Source organism: Harmonia axyridis, chromosome 1 (genome assembly GCF_914767665.1).
Source record: "Harmonia axyridis chromosome 1, icHarAxyr1.1, whole genome shotgun sequence".
Classification (NCBI taxonomy): Eukaryota; Metazoa; Arthropoda; class Insecta; order Coleoptera; family Coccinellidae; genus Harmonia; species Harmonia axyridis.
This window is the reverse complement of record NC_059501.1, coordinates 84798082-84816360: the sequence shown is the minus strand read 5'-3', so window position 1 is coordinate 84816360 and position 18279 is coordinate 84798082. Positions and strand designations below refer to the sequence as shown.

Below are 18279 nucleotides of genomic sequence, written 5' to 3'. Positions count from 1 at the left end.
TGGGAGATGGAACTCCAGCTATCTTTGCATCGTTTGACTGATCTTCCAAATGGTCATCGGCTTGCTGGTCTCCTATCCTTAGTGATGTTTGCGAATCTGTTGTTGTTTAATCTTTCTATATGGTCTCGCCAATATCTTCTCTTCTTCCTTCTCCATCTCACTATATCTTTCTTTTTTCAAAGAGATATTATATCGCTGTTTCTCAGTCTATCTCTCAATGTTATTTCTGTGATGTTTCTCAGAGTTTCCATCTCAGCTGTTCTTAGGATGCTCTTCTTTCTATTGGTGTTAGCTCAATTCACGATACCATAGATTAGAACCAGTCTTGCACAGGATTTAAACATTTTCACTTCACCATCAATATGCCTCTTTGAAGCAATTAAATCTGCCAAATTGACAAAAATTGTGTCAGTTAACCGAAGGAAACAATGTCCCTCTGTATTCATGTATAATGGGCAAATCAAAGCAATTTGTAACCATTTGGCAATTGAAGATTTCTGGGCTATTTTGTCCAGAATCTTATTAGGAAGCTATAGTACTCCAATTCCCATTCAGCGAAGTGGTTGTTTGATGTAATAACGCCAGGTATTACGCAGGTATTCTCTCAGATTCAGGAACTTAAGTGGTTTAACGTACGTACTATTCCAGGTTCTGCATCTCAAGGAAGTACTTCTTGATATTTTTCAATCCCAAGAGAGGTTTCTGTTGTTCCAATCCCACGGGAGGTGCTTTGAGAAAATAAACAACGATCTTAGAATATGTTAACTGAATTTACAACTCCTTCTCGGATTTGTAACCAAGAAATCACAAAGAAATCATTACATTTATTATCAAATAAACCTGAGAAGAAGTTTCGTTGAAATTGTTTGACACAAAAAGAATCCTACAAAAACCTGAAATACGTTTCGACAAGATGGATGACTCTGAATAAAACTACTGTTTCAAATTAAATTAATTCGTTCTGGTAATTTAATTTGAAACAGTAGTTTTTATTTAGTATTAATATTTGTATTAATATACAAAAATTCATGTCAAAACTTACCGAGAATTGGTTGTAGAACCGTCAAAAAATTTTCAACATAATTGTAAAACCATGTTTTCTCTTTAAAATTGCCTCAAGATAATTGTGCCAAACTTTCAAGACATACGTTATTCCCTAAAAATAACAACTCAAAATACTCCAACAGCCGTTCCACTCCATAATCATCTCCAAAAAGCAACTCGTGTAAGCCTCGCCATGCCTTCCGACCGTTTAAATCCGGCATAACTCATAAAACTTTAAGTAATTTCGACATTAAAAGTTCCGAAGGAACATCCCATCTAAGCCCATTTTATATGGCGCGCAATTATTTCGAAATGTGGCAGGAGCCAGAGACCTACACAGGACCAGCGTATATATATATATATATATATATACGTTTATCGGATGTGGTCCAGACACCGGGAGAAATATTTCGTTTATTCTTCATTCGCAACATACCCCGAGGGGTTGTTTATCACCCTAAATTCAGGGGGAGTAAATTCCGACATCCCTCGCGTTATAAAAAGGGGCAACACTTCTGGGAGGACGAGCTGATGCAGTCGCGAGAGATAAATTGGGGGTAGAGAGGAGAGAGGGGTAGGGATGTACTGAAAAAGCCATTAAAATCTCAATTTTCCACATTAAACTATCGTTTCGCTGCGGGTGCGTACAGAATCCCAATAAGGTCGTAACTCTCTCTGATTTATGCGCCATCTATTTCTTCGGTAGGAAGGTTCGGAGATTTCCTTGACACTGCCATTTTCGGGTCCCGGGGGTATATTCGTTCTTGGGGGTTTTTTTCGTTCCAACGATTCAATGAGCTTCGAAGAGGTTGCTATGAATTCACAAAGAAGAGGTACATCTGCATCTTGTAACGTTACAATTACCCATGAGACTGATTTCTAGGGCTGGTTTGGCTTATTTGGCAACAAAACTCCTACTCAGGTTTTTACAAAGTTAATAAAATTAAATTATACAAGTCTCGATAATTATTGAAAATCTTTTAGAAAATTCTCTATTCCTTTCTCTAGATATTCGCATCCGTTGGCGCTTCATCGGCGACCAACCACATACGACGAATCGACTAACCATCGAGTCTTTAGAAACTCCAGTAGCATAACATGAATTGAACCTGCAAAAATTAATTGAAAGGAATAAATACTGTTCGAATAGCAATACGATACTTTGAGTCTTCGATAATTTTCACCCAGGCAGTTAGGTAGCTAACCCCACCTGAGAACCCTCATCCTCACAGATGGAAATTGAAACTTTTTTGTGACAGTTAATCCATTTTAGTACAACTAATTTAAATGTCAGGGACACGTAAATTTTTTTCATGGAAATTCTCCAACCAATAAATTAGTCTTAATCTACTGAAGCGCCTTATCCACAGAATCTTTACGAGCCTTTAAAGAACATTTCGTTAAATGCTCGTAAGGATTCAGTGGTTTAAATTCCTTACCTAATGGGCTTCTATATTGCTCTGACGTTCTTCACCTTATTAACTAAATAAATCCCTATTCAACGTGTTGGCAAGATTGTCAAGTGCTTCATTCTAATCAGGAATGAATTTGTCAGTACTTATGTTAGCAGAATCCCTGAACTCTATCAGTATTTGTTGGGTTGACCTAGTGAACCATTGCAATCTAATAGTTCATTCATTTATTTATTTGCAGAGGGGTGAATGTTTTTCAAAAATATACAAATAATATATATCTTCTTGGTTTTGGGAGGGTTCGACAAAGTAGTCTAACTGCAATTGGTTTTTCTTATTCCGTTTGTAATTGATATTTAAAATTCTTTTGTCAATGTCAATGAAAAAATTCGACAAATAACGGTTTTTTTTTCGAGGTATATAACTTTGAGTTGGCATTACTGTTCAAGATGGCAACCGATTTAACAGCTGTCAAGTGATTTATTCTCAGTTTGGTTTGGCAATTCATCATGAATAGACTCACGCTCAAACAACGCTCGCAAACATTGCAATTTTTTTTCGAAAATAATGGTTCTGTGCGGAATACGTATCGCGCACTACGTCCATTTTATTTTGTTTAGCGATGAAGCGCACTTCTGGTTGAATGGCTACGTCGACAAACAAAACTGCCGTATTTGGAGTGAAGCCAATCCTTAAGTGCATGTCGAAACACCGTTACATCCAGAAAAACTGACTGTTTGGTGCGCTTTATGGGCTGGTGGAATCATTGGTCCGTACTTCTTCGAAAACGATGATGGCCAGAACGTTAAAGTCAATGGTGATCGGTATAGAGCCATGATTACTAACTTTTTCATTCCTGACTTGAACAACCCTGATGTCCAGGAGCTGTGGTTCTAACAAGACGGCACAACATGTCACACAGCTCGCGCCACAATCGATTTATTGAAAGACACGTTTGGTGACAGCCTAATTTCACGTTTTGGACCAGTAATTTGTCCTCCAAGATCTTGTGATTTAACACCGCTAGACTACTTTCTGTGGGGCTATGTAAAGTCATTGGTCTATGCGGATAAGCCACAAACCCTTGACCATTTGGAAGACAAAATTCGCCGTGTTATTGCCGATATACGGTCACAAATGTTGGAAAAAGTCATCGAAAATTGGACGTCCAGATTGGACTACATCCGAGCCGTGGCGGTCATATGCCATAAATCATATTTAAAATGTAATGCCACAAGATTATCTTGCGGATAAATAAAATTCATGTCAATCGAATAATCCATCGTTGTTTAAAGTACTATAGCTCTGAAAAAACACCCTTTATAATGAGATTACAATGATTTTGAGCAATAAGACTCAATGCTCAAATAGTCTGAAACTTCCTTCGAAATAATCGAAGGCAACCACAAGTGCTCAATCAATAAAAAATATTAAAAAAATATTTTCATTTTGTCACGTTCCTTCCTGTCTTTACTAAATTTAATAAAACTGCAAGACACACCAAAAAAATCTAGGTTAAACCCTGTCGGTCAGATAAACCAGTGTCGATTCACCAAAATTCATTCCATTGATAAACGAAGAGCTCCACAAGAAGGAACCTCTGGAGCTTGCAGAAAAGACAGCACTCAAATCGAAATGGAACAAGACTCTCGATGATGTCAAGAGTCCTATTATGGTTTTCTCAATCAGAAAGGTAATGCAAATGCAGACTGCGAATTCGAATGGATGCTCATTCTCTATACCATTGATTCGATTAAATTCAGTCAGTAAGAAAGGCTCGGACAGATGGAAATGTTTCTTTTCATTGTCTATTCAAATTCTCGAAAGATTGTCTTTATGGCTTTCAAGTCGACGTTGAATTGGCGAGGGATTGAAATTTTCCTTAGCTTTCATTTGTTGAAGGCTTTAGGATTAAAGAAGGTTAATCTCGACTGTATGAAATCGAAATATTTTTATTGTTGTGCATTTCTACCCCAACTATTTTCCAATTGTATCTCTTCTCCCAAATACTAGAACTGCCAGATTAAAGTCACGGAAACATTTATGGATCAAAACTTTCTTCAATCTAATAAGAGTGAAAAAAAATTTGGCGTTCGGAATGGAGTTCTTGTAATGGTTTAAACAAAAGTCTAATTGTTGATCCATCAGAGAAAGTTCTAGTTTTCAATCTCCCTAGGAAAATTTGGTGTATTTTAAATCAACTTAGGATTGGTCATGGTCGTTACTATTGTATGCTCTTCAAATGGCATTCTATTGAAATTATATTTCACTTGGAATACAACAAGCCTGATCTTCTCCGGGCTAGTTGTTCCCTTTGGTGAATTGGAGTATCTAAAGGGTGTTTTTTTAGGAGCTATAGAACTTTGAATTGCAATAAAACAACGATGGATTATTCGATTGACATGAATTTTATTTATGCGCAATATAATCTTGTGGCATTATATTTTAAATATGATTTTTGGCATATGACTGCCACGGCTGGCTCGGATGTAGTCCAATCTGGACGTCCAATTTTCGATGACTTTTTCCAACATTTGTGGCCGTATATCGGCAATAACACGGCGAATATTATCTTCCAAATGGTCAAGGGTTTGTGGCTTATCCGCATAGACCAATGACTTTACATAGCCCCTCAGAAAGTAGTCTAGCGGTGTTAAATCACAAGATCTTGGAGGCCAATTCACAGGTCCAAAACGTGAAATTAGGCGGTCACCAAACGTCTTTCAATAAATCGATTGTGGCACGAGCTGTGTGACATGTTGCGCCGTCTTGTTGGAACTACAGCTCCTGGACATCATGGTTGTTCAATTCAGGAATGAAAAAGTTAGTAATCATGGCTTTATACCGATCACCATTGACTGTAACGTTCTGGCCATCATCGTTTTTGAATAAGTACGGACCAATGATTCCACTAGCCCATAAATCGCACCAAACAGTCAGTTTTTCTGGATGTAACGGTGTTTCGACATACACTTGAGGATTAGCTTCACTCCAAATGCGGCAGTTTTGTTTGTTGACGTAGCCATTCAACCAGAAGTGCGCTCCATCGCTAAACAAAATAAAATGGACGCAGTGCGCGATACGTATTCCGCACAGAACCATTATTTTCGAAATAAAATTGCACTATTTGCCAGCGTTGTTCAGGCATGAGTCTATTCACGATGACTTGCCAAACCAAACTGTGAATAAATCACTTGACAGTTGTTAAATCGGTCGCTATCTTGAACAGTAATGCCAACTTAAAGTTATATACCTCGAAAAAAAACACCCTTTAGAACATCGCGTAAAACTGGAAAGATGTGTGAACACAAGGAATTGGAGGTACGTAGTTAACAATCAAGCAGACCAATGAAAACAAGAATCTCATTTTCATAAACTATTTGAAATCACGGTCCCTAGATCCAACTTATCAGTTCCAATAGATAATTCGCACATTCGTTCTACGAGGCTATTCATCATCATTCATCCATTGAATTAATGAACATTCTCCATTAAATTAAATGTATCTCATAATATAACTAATAATTTTGTTTGTCGTTGCTAATTGTCACGCAATTCGATCGATAACGTTGCATAATCTCGACCAGAAGTGATTTATATCCGCTATCTATATAATTAACGTTCCGAATGATTAATATGTTGCTATCTCAAAATTAGGTGTACGTAGGGTGAATATCATACACTAGCCACCATGTGGTGGTAGTGTTCTGTTAGATGTTTCCTTCAGGTGTACATTTCACGCCTTTGTTCTCAGTAAAAAAGCAATATTATCATTCTCTAAAAAGCACTCATAACTTTCGCGATTTTATTCAACATTATACAAGTCATTTATAAACGACTTTTATATTTATTTGAACAAATTGCATTTTAAACATCGTAGAATAACAAAAGAAACTGTTTCTCTAGTAGGATATACCAAGTTGGCAATCTCAACGGGTAGTCATAAACCTATCTATTACTCTTCTGTGAAATGAATGTGCAAATCACTTTTTACAATAAGTGAAATCATAATTTTACACAATTTAATTTATATCTTTCTGGTGATGTGGAGATTGCTATCTCTGGACATTCTAGCAGGGAAACAGTATCTTTCAGTAAGCTTACGGTGCAAGTTAGTGAAATGAATATACGAGTTGAAAGTTTGTTTATTCAGTAAGTTTTTCGAACTATGATTTTACACTGATAATAAAAATACAAAACTTCTGATACGTACGTCCGTCTTCAAGTTAATTCAGTTATTCAATTTATTCTGTTTGTGTTAGGTTTCTTGGACTGCAGGTTTACGGAGTTCAGAGTTGAAAGAACTATGTTAACTCAATATGTTCGAGACTGAGTAGTGCATTTTCACCATTAGACGCCTCAGGCAAATTCTACCAAGAAAATCTCTGGACTACAACATAGTGTTATAGGGGGATTGTTATCTGGTTATCATGCATTCATCGTACAGAAAAAAACATTCGCCTTATTTTCATACTTTCACCAATGAATATTGAGTTTTCCCTGCGTTTTACTACTGAATTGTTCATTTATATCAAAAAGAACTCAAAAGCACTGAGAAAATGCTCTGGTTACCATAATCATAATACAAGGCATAATAAAAGATATTTTCTAAACTAAAACTAAATTTCAGTACACGCCAACGTAAAATGATATTGAATTATTCAATCAATTTGAGTACAAAAAATTTAAGATAGAGATTAATACATAGTAAACGGTAAATTGTTTTTATGTGTTAGTGAATACGTGATTTGCTTTTTTGTTTGAGTTCTCTAAAACTGTTGGTACTCAAATGTTGTCTTTTCGAATTTCTAATTTTTTCATTGATATATTTTTTGGAGTTTTCTATATCCTGTCTTGAAGAAAGAATTAATATTATCATTTTATTATTATTGATGGTTTCCTGAATCTGTTCAGTTTTGCACAGTTCTTTTTTTTTTGTTTTAATAATTTTCGTCCGATTGACAGCAAATATTGATTTTGTAGACACATATCATATCAGCACAGTATTACTTTTCATGCCTAGGCAGCAAGGTAACTACTTTCCTGTCTAGGCAGCAAAGAGATTATTCTTAATACGAATAAAACATTCGACATTTTCTAACAATCAATATTTTTTGCCACCTTCCTTATTTCTGGAGGAGTAAAGACTTCTGAGTCACTATCACTGTCCATAATATAAATAAATCTGATATTTTTTTCAAAAACCACAGTCACATATTTCATTAGTTATCAAATTATCATTAACATTAACATATACATTTTCATAGCAACCAACCAATCTAAATAAAAAGATGTGGGAATTGTAATTATTTGCAAAATTGAAAATTTGCAAATACAATACATTTTTCATTATAAACAAACGAAGAAAAAATTATATGTTTAACTCAGCAGCAAAGTAGATTGACTTCCCTGGCTTCATTTCTAGCCTCGTTACGCTCGGCTATGAACTATCAGTCGCGGCAGTCAATCTACAACTTTGCTGCCAAGTAAAACAAATCACTATTGTCAGTTGGAAATGTATTTCCAAAAAAAAACCATATCTAAAAGAAATATCAGATAGTGAAGGTTTTGCTAGATAATGTCGTAATCGTATTAGATTGCCTTCATTAGGCTCGTTTCACACTTATACGGTTCGGTGCGTATTCGATTCGTTTTCGGTAGCCGCCGGAAAAGTGTGAAACGGTAATACGGTGTGTGTTCGGTACCTAATAGATAACTGATAGAACCGAAAGCCCCCTCGACACGAATCGGTTTCGTTCGGTTTCCATTCGGGTCTAGAGTTCACAAAAGCAATTGGTCGTTTACACACATACGGTTCAGTTTCGGTCCGGTCACGTTTTCGACAAGGGAAAATATTATTTCATTTCCATTTTCCCATTTCAAATTTTGTAATTTACATTTGGCAATGTCTGATTCACTTGACATGATTACATCAATCCAATCAGTCCAGTAGTGAAATCAAACCTTATACTAACCGAGTGTGTGTGAAGAGTTTTCATTCGTTTTAGGCATTACCGAAAACGGATCGAATACGCACCTAACCGAATCGAACCGTTTAAGTGTGAAAGTCTTGAGTAGACTCCTTTGACCTCAATAATTCAATTATAATTTATGTCTGTATATGGAATGATTTCAGAATAGAAAAAAAGGCACCAAGTATTGAAAAAAAGGAAGGTGAATGTAAAATACTTTCAACTCAAAACGGAGAAATTTACAACTAAATTTTAACGAAAAGCATGTTAACTAAGACCTAACAGATTATAACGGATTCAATTCGTACTCGCGATAAAAACACCTTTAACGTAATTAATTTCAACTCCAACAAAAACAAACTACTCCTGCAGCATCCTCATTCCTGCAACGATAGTTCCTACACAGGTCCAAGGTAAGTGGACTTCCAGAGCGTAGCTGCAGCAGGAAAAATAACTAGTTTCCCCATGGCAGTAGAAACGTATTTTCTCTGTATAATGGGATACCGAGAGCGATGTTAATGGAAGATACGCGAGATCCAATTTCAGCTGGATAAGCATTTATGAATTATGGAGATAACTGTTGAACACAATGAATGGCTTATCAGTCTGGCACGGCCATAACTCCCTGCTCGACGAAATAATTAGGGTTCATCTGGCGTTTTTCATCGGAACGAAGCAATCAGGATTCATCAAAGATGCTGGCGAATAAGAACTGATATTGGGAGATGGAACAATCGGGGCACATCGGAGATTTCTATGGGATATGACAGAACTGAGCTATACAGCTATTATAACGAACTAAACATGATGAGAATCCATTACCGGGTATGCTCGTGCTGGCCATATTGATGCAAATTAGTACTCTACGTTTTCAGAGTGAAGTGCTAATAAGAGAGGATCCAATAGAGGTTGTCCCGACGGAAATTTGACTTTTGTTTCGAATTTTCCAACAAACTTGAATTTCGTGTGATGCGACTTTTGAATGTCGAGATTCTATTATTTCATATCAAAATTATGACTTTTTCTTTTTTCTACTCACCCTACAAAAATTGACGAAATCGTATTACTCATGTTCATAGGCGTACAACATTGCTTCCACCGTTTTTTTTTTCAAAATTCATGGCTTTATTGTAAAAAACTGATTATACATTTAGGATTCAAAGTATTGTCCATCGCTGGCCACTACTTTCTTCCATCTTTCGGAAAGTGTACGAATCCCGCGTTGAAAAAACTGTTCATCTTTTGAAGCGATCCACGAATCGATCCAATTTTTTACTTTTTCATAAGAGCAGAAGTGCTTGCCAGCCAGGCCGTATGCCATTGGTGGAAACAAGTGATAGTCCGAAGGAGCAACGTCTGTAGAATTCGGCGAGTAGGTAGGGACCTTTTTACGTTACCACTTCCGCAACATAAGGTCGAGCATTGTCATGCGTAAAATCTCTTTATTATGTATTACGGCAGTTCGTCTCTCAATGCTCGGCTCAAACGCATTAATTGCGTTCGATAACTATAACAATCGCCTGTGATTGGTTCAATCGGTTTCAACAACTCATATTACGCTACGCCGAGCTGGTCCCACCAAATACTGTTTGGTCCGGTTTTTGACCTTATCGTGTGATTGGACCTTTCTCAATCGAAAATAAGGCTGGTGCAACTGTAACTATGAATTGATTGCACTACCGAGCTATGGTTAATGATTTTTCATGGCCAGAATTGGATGATATTGATGTGGGCAAAGTTTATTATCAAGACGTGCCACACAAGCAACGAAATAATTACAATTTTGCAAGAAAAGTTTCCTGTCCGTGTCATTTCTCGAAGAGATGATCACAATTAGTCACCGAGATGTTGTGATTTGACACCATTAGACATTTTCCTTTCCAGCCTCGTGAAATATAAATCTTTGCCAATGCTCCACAATCGAGTTCAAATCATAAAGATGGAATTTGTGGAGTTATCAAGTATTTACAGCAACAAATGTGCAAATTGATAATGGATAATTTTATGAAAAGGATATGGTACTACAATATTATTTGTGTAGATGACTAAGACGCCTAAATTGTCTTCAATACCTACAGTATAGACTTCTTTCTCCAATTAATTACGAAACGTTTTCAAAGCCTCTATCTCACCGAAGGAATATAAGGAAACAATATATGTGTTGACTAAAAGAAAATTCAATGAAATAATTCAACCATAGTAAAACTGAAAGATAGAAGAAAGAAATAATAATAAATGAATAATAAAAAAATTCAAATATTGTAGACGAAATAATTCAGCATTGGGTTTGGAGAACCAGCACTCAAAATGTATAGGTCCCAAGACCGAACCCTGTCGAGTTCCAGATGATACTATAATGACAAAAAGCAATTAGACATAATGTCTGTGTCTAGCCGAATTTGTCGTCACAATACTTAATGTAAATGTACCTGCATTAGTGTAGCAATGATCTTTCGTGATACTTGTGCGTACAACTTACTAATTCATAAGGTTCTCAGAAAGATACAATAGCGAATATCTTCCCCCTACCCTAATTAGTGTGTAGGTACCATCATACTATTGCGCAGGGATACAACTTAGAGAATAAGAAAAGGAAGAAGAAATTCACGGTATCCAATTGGATTTTATGTTTGTAACCCAGGTATAAAACTGGGAAAAGGAAAGTTCAAGGAGTAAGTTACGAGATGATGACCTGTTCAGTTAGTAGAGTGTTCAAGGATATTTTCAAGTGCTGTATCACAATAAAGTTCTTGTATGTCGTCCATCAGTGTTCTAATAATCCCTACGAAAACGCGATACCAAAAATACCAAAGAAAACTCAGAAGTCATATCATCAATTCAGTCACGATTGAATCTGCCGGTAGTATAGAACCTAAAAAATCCCAAAGAAATAGAATCGAAACCATAGACGCTGAAGTTAGCATACAACAGTTCATGGGCAAGCTTAAAAAACATCACAATAATTGAATCCATATAGAGTAACAACCTACAAACTATATAATTCAGAAGAACATTTTGACCCGGCATCAGTGCATCTTTCACGATGAACCGCCGTAGTGTATCAAATTAAACGAGTTTTAAATCCAGAAAAACCGACGATGAACCGTCCGAACTAGGCCTTGCCAACCGCCGCCATAACGAACGCTACTAATTAAGTATGAAGTGGCGAATTACGGGCAGCACCCGGAACGTTATTATCTGCAGCGTGATGAGACCAACAGATTTGAACGCAGCCGGCACTGATGGGGCGAAATCCGAGGAGGGGAGGGTGTACTGCGAGGGGGCAATTCGCGACTACCCAACGGTTCCCTTAACGAGCTATCAGAACGGCCGAATTTTCGGCTAAATGAAAGACCTGACGCAAAATTGGACGAAATGAAAATCTGGCATGCGGAATTATTGTTTTGAATTAGTCCGTTGATGAAGGTACGGCGCTACTACTGATGTTTTTCTGCGGGAATTAACATGCGAAATTACCGGATATATGTGTGACATGAGTGTGGTTGGATCAATTGGAAATTGTGACGAAAACATTGTCGAAGTTAGGGTTTGTCGGTTCTTGAACAGGCACCTACAGGGTATGGCACGATTTGTGAGCTGTAGAGGATTGGTGTCGAAAATGGTTGTTGCCACTGAATACCAGCAAATGCACCTTACACCTAGGCAGAAATAATCTTAATAACAGTGAATGGTCACCTCTTGTCTCCCGATGACCACTGTAAAGATCTGGGCATGCTAGTGTCCTATGATTTGAGCCTCTTACGGCTGTGACAGCAAAAGCTAGTCAGATACATAATTCAGAGATCTTTTAGAGGTTTCAGCCTGGCAACATGTCGTACATTGTATTGCAGCTATGTACGTCCTTTGATGGAATATGCTGGACTGGTGTGGTGCCCTTCTTTTAGGAGCGACCAACTTCTCCTTGAGTCTGTAGGAATACAAGGATTTCTTCTCGTAGGATAAGACCAGACTATCACGTTTGTTTAAGATTACTGAATCTGCAAACTTTTGGGGATCGGCGAGACAGAGGTGATTCTATTGTAACTTATCGGGCTCTGCATGGGTTATTCGGTGTGAATCTGGATCACCTACACATTAGAAGCAGCATCCAACTACACTGACATGCCTTCAAGCAAGAAAAAGAGAATTTATGGACCCCACAGCGTCAAACGTTCATTTTCAACAGAGTTTTCGCCAGATGGAATAGGTTGCCACATATAGTGTTCTTAGTTCCCTAGATACAGCCTTCCAGTTTAATATTTCTATTGAACTCCCTCGATGGTAGTATTCTTTGAGGAAGCTGTGAGGAGGTGTCTCATGTTCTTCCTGATTTTTTTCTGAGGTGACAAAAACCCAGGCTTAAAGTACCCTATTATTGTCTTATGATTCATCGACACTATCATATCATCTTTAAATCGATGACATTGAAGCTACTTGATACTTCAGTATCAGCTTGACTATTAAAATGGATTGTTAGGTCATATTTCTGTCATATTTTCCTAGGATCTTATCGACGCATCTTTCAATTGTAAGTTGCCTGAATAACACTTGAACACTTCGTGCTTTTCTAACTGTTTATCATTTAATGGCATTTTCTTTTCATTTTAGCAGGTTCCTTCTCCTATCCCATTATTTTTTCCGATAGTCACATAGAGGCAAAGCCGAGTGGTGTAAAGTAAGTGACAAGTAAAATGGCCTTAAGCGATTTCTGATGCCCTTATGCGACGGTTATACGAAAAAAAAAACTCTTACTGATCTCCACAGGATAACTTATAACATATCTGAATAATTTTTCCCTTTCCATAAATTGGCGACAACCACAGCAAATTCATCTTGCTTTTGGGTGGTGGAATGTTTGGACATTCATCTCTGTCCAGTTTCTTATATTCGTCATCCAGGAGTGTAGTCTCCTTCTTTGTCCCTCTATTTTGTCCAATATGATCAACTGGGGCAAATGATACTGATTGCCCCCAACACGTCAAGTAGGCCGTTTTGCCCTTTTCGATATATGTTAATAGCTCTCTATCTGCATCAAAATTGTCTAGTACCTCTCATGCAGCACTTCATCCACCCACGTCAGATATTCACAGCCTACTAAACGAATACACTCGTCAATAAATAAACTCCATGTATGTTTCGAAACTAGATTCACATGACATTTTAACAAGTGCAGCGCGCAGATTACACTCCCAGAAATACTTCAATGGGAAAAATTGCATTCTAGTTCGAAATAATGGCTGTCTATCAAACTACTCCATATCCAATAGAAGCACACGTCAGTTTTCGAAATGCTGCATAACCTACCGTTAAACATCCAATATTCCATATCGTTATGCGAGCAATCTGGCATCTGTCAGATCCGACATGCAATAGGATTCGCGTCAGATACCACTCGATTAGAAAAGTAGCATAATTCTGAATTAAAAATCAATTCATTTATTTTATATACTCCTATTGAATTACATATTCATTATTCAACTACTTGTGAGCAATAAATAGTATCTATTAACAAAGAGCGTGAGTTATAATAACTCACTACTATAATCGGAAAATATGGATCTGTGCTTCTATACTTCTCTGCTTCTATTCGATTGGTCGATTGGTATTGTTATTGAGGGGAGGAATGTCCTAGGGAATGTCACTTTAATAATTTTGACGTTTTCAAATTAAGTTGATATCTAATTATTGTGAATGATTTGCTGAAAACGATTAATTCAGATGGAATATTAGATAGGTATACATTTCCAAAAGACAAACAGCTAATGTTACCATACAGAATTACTTGCCCGAAAAAAATATAAAGAAGTTTGAAAAAATTTTCAAGATTGGTGTAGCAGTAAGATCATTAAGTGGTATTTTTCCAGCCATGCTTCAGAAAGGTGTTGAAGTACTTATAGCCCCGATAACTGAGCTCTTCAAGGCCAGCTTTACAAGGGGCTATATCCCGAAATCATGGAGGGAGGCGAGGGTAGTATTCATACCCAAAGAGGGTCGAAAAGGCTCCCCAGAGCCTAAATCCTATCGACCCATATGCCTCACCTCCTTTCTCCTGAAGACCATGGAGAAAATAATTGACAACAACATACGAGGCAGTGTAAAACTCCACTGCAAACAGTTTGCTTATAGGGCGGGTAGATCTACTGTAGACGCCCTTCATCATCTTCTTAGAGAGGTGGAAGGCACCCTCAACGCAAAGGAGATTCTGCTTGCAATGTTCGGTGATATCGGAGGGGCCTTTGACAATACCCTACATACCTCCATATGCAATGCAGCCAAAAGGAAAGGGATAGAATCCTCCACTGTTAAGTGGATATCAGCTATGTTGAAAGGACGAACCGTTACAGCCTATCTGGGAGAAACCGAAGTGACTGTGCTGACGTGCAGGGGATGCCCTCAGGGAGGGGTTCTATCACCCCTGCTGTGGAGCTTGGTCATGGATGGCCTCTTGGAGAGGCTTACAACAGGCGGATTTAACGTCCAGGCTTACGCCGACGACATAGTGGTGACGGTTAGAGGCAAGCATGTGGGCCCAATAAGTAGCCGAATGCAACTTGCTCTCAAAACTATTGAAAATTGGTGCGGGGAAGAGGGGCTTACTGTCAACCCCTCGAAAACATCAATAATCCCGTTCACTAGAAGAAGGAATCTCGACCTCAGAGCTCTGGTCTTAAATGGTCAGACTCTGCACTTCTCTAGTGAGTGTAAATATCTAGGTGTTACCCTGGACAGTAAACTGAACTGGGGGAAACATATAGATAAGACTCTTTCCAGAGCCACGGCGGCTATGTGGACATGCAAAAGACTCTTTGGAAAGACATGGGGAGTGAAACCGAAAATGGTACTGTGGTTATACACAGCGGTGGTACGCCCTATTCTCACCTATGCATCTCTAGCATGGTGGACAAAAACCGAGGAGGTCACCACACGCATCAGGTTGCAGAAAATGCAAAGGCTGGCGTGCATTGGTGTCACAGGAGCTATGCGCACAGCTCCTACGGCAGCGCTGGAGGTCATACTAGACTTGCCTCCCTTACACCTACATGTAAGGAAATGTAGCCTGCTCGAAGCAATAAGGATTTCCCATAATGGAAAGCTCCTTCCTGGGAACTGGGTTGGACATATGAGGATACTGAATCAACTAGATTCAAACCTCCTCGCAAAACCATCAGATATTATGCCAACCATCTACGATTTTGAAACGCCCTTTGAAACGTTTATAAATGACCGTCATAGTGCAATAAGTTTCATAAATCGTCTAGACAAAAAGTCATCCATATGGTTTACAGATGGATCAAAAACAGAGAAGGGCACCGGCATTGGGATATATGGACCTAGACTGAGGATCTCTAAAGCCCTGGGAAGTGAGCCCTCGATTCTACAAGCCGAGATAATGGCTGTTTATGTATGCGCCCAGGAGTGTCTCAAAATGAACCTCAAAGGGGCGCATATCTACATCACCACGGACAGCCAAGCCACGCTGAGATCCCTGGAATCGTGCTGTCAGGGGTCTCTGCTGACTTGGGAGTGCCGTAACACCATAAAGCAACTGGCCAGAGGAAACAAGGTGATTCTACTATGGGTACCAGGGCACTGTGGTGTTGAAGGAAATGAGAGAGCGGACGAGCTTGCAAAAAGTGCATCTAGGCTAAGACCTGCTGGACCTGAGCCTTTCTGTGGGATAGGAAAAGACCAATACAAAGCTGCGGTCCAGCTATGGGAGTTGAACAGTAGGACAATCCACTGGACTAACACTCCTAGACTTGCTCAGGCAAAGAAATTCGTGAAGATTTCACCTACTTACACCAGAAAACTCCTGAAGCTGTCACGAGCGGATCTTCGGGTGATGGTGGGACTGGCTGACGGGGCACTGTCGGTACAAACATCATTTGTACCGTATGGGTAAGTCAGCAGACGAGATTTGCAGGCTCTGTGGATCGGAAGTAGAAACTTCTGAACACTTGATATGCAAGTGTCCAGAGCTGGCTGGCCTAAGAACCATTCACATGGGCAAGCCGGTCCTGGATACCAGAGAGGTAATGGCCAAGGCCCCTAGGGAGGTTGTCAATTTTATTAACGTCGTTGACGACCTCCCTGGGTTTCTATGAATGAGTAGGGTAGTGAACAAAAGATCTGCATGGTCGCAGTTCCCGGAAGGCTCACCGAAGCAAAACGACCCCAGTTCAAATAATAATAATAATAAGATCATTAAGTCATCGTTTACAGGAAATGTTTTTTGGTATATTTTAATGCATTTTTATAGACTATTAAGGTTTTTCAATAAAGTTCTATGTCTGTACTCTGTACTGAATTAGAGCTAGCCGAAGCTAGATCGATTGTGATTGGTGACACTAAATTGCCATCTCTCTTGTACTCGGGATCGAGCACATATGTTTATTTCCTGTTCCTTCTGTCTATATTCTAAGTCCGTATTTATTGATATAGTCGTAGATAAAGTATAGTATTCAACTTGGGTAATGTAGGTTATAACTCACTTGATGAATTACAGCACTCGCCTGCGGCTCGTGCTGCAAACTTCATTTGCGTGAGTTATGACCTACATTACCGCTCGTTGAATAATATACTATTATTACTGCTTCGACTTCTAGGTTATTAATGGATTCAGTTCGATTTCAGTATTATATACATGTTATGGTATTTTATCGTTTAAACAATGAAATTTTGAAACTGATTTCTTTGATGATTGATATTGGTGCAGAACAGGGAACTGCTGTTGAGGGCTTCTTCTATTTTCTGCTGACGTAGTATTGTTTTCTTTGGGCGTCGAATAGTTGGCATTTTTCGACAATATGACTTGTGTTAACTGAATGGATAGCTTGGAAACCACCATAAAATGTATATATAAGACAAGTATTTACCAAGTGGTCAATGGTTTCTTCTACACCACACTCACATAGAGGGCTTTCAGTAGAATGCCATTTGAGCGACCATGACCAGTCCTAAGTCGACTTAAAATACCCAAAATTTTCTAGGGAGATTGATACATGCAAACAGAATTTAAGGAATCCTAAAACTGATGAGAAACAGATAAATATATGTCTTTCAGTTTGCTTCGTAGAACGTCAGTCCTTCAACGATAGTTTCGGAATTAATTCTCCGAAAGGACTGTTCTTTCATTCAGAAACTTTGGATTTATGGTTCAGTAAATATTCCATACATCGCGGAGAATTTGCTTGGTCCACAGAACCTGGTGAGATGGGGAAATACATTCCGAAGCCATAAATTCCCAGGAATAGATCATCTAGAACCTCGTTGAGATCTGATCTCAACCACAATGAATAAATTTTTTATTTCACTTCCCGTCTAGTTCCACCAGTGTATGAATGGATAAGGAGGAGATAAATCTGTATTGTTATTGCCGCCATTTCCATATCATCTACCCGCTGATCTGCAGACTGTACACGGTTAAGGGATGCTGGATATCGGAAATTCAGGAATAAAACTTTTCGACCCAGAAGTCTGCAACAAACTGGTGGATTTACGACTACTCACGTAGAGTCTCGCTGAAGTGATTTTTCAATTGTGATATGTTCTTCTGCAGTGGCGGCTCGTGGCTAGATTGGTGAGGAGGACTTGTGTTTATTTCTGGAGTTTTTCTAGAGAAAATATACTCTTTTAGTGAGCTTAGCTGGTGATCTTTATTTATTAATTATTTTATTTATTTTTGGATAACGTATTGGACGAATAATTTTCCTGAAAACTGATCCTCATACTACTGAAATACCTTATCAACACTATAAAAGCTTCAAAGTATTCCGATGAAACTTGGCAGAAATGTTCAACTAAACAAAAGAAGTAATTGATGAAAATTTCAAGAAAATTTATCGAAAAAA

The 18279-nt window shown here is 38.3% G+C and overlaps 1 protein-coding gene across 1 annotated transcript in view; it reads right to left on the bottom strand.

Annotated features, from left to right (window-relative positions):
- Window positions 1-12208: 12208 nt before the first annotated feature.
- Window positions 12209-18279, bottom strand: part of LOC123674230 (cilia- and flagella-associated protein 251-like) — a 28325-nt gene continuing 22254 nt past the window's right edge. The window contains exons 3-4 of the mRNA XM_045609168.1: window positions 17939-18042; window positions 12209-12426 (exon numbers count right to left, since the gene is read on the bottom strand). Of these exons, the coding sequence (XP_045465124.1) occupies window positions 12209-12426; window positions 17939-18042 (322 nt within the window). The remainder of the gene's footprint in view (window positions 12427-17938; window positions 18043-18279) is intronic.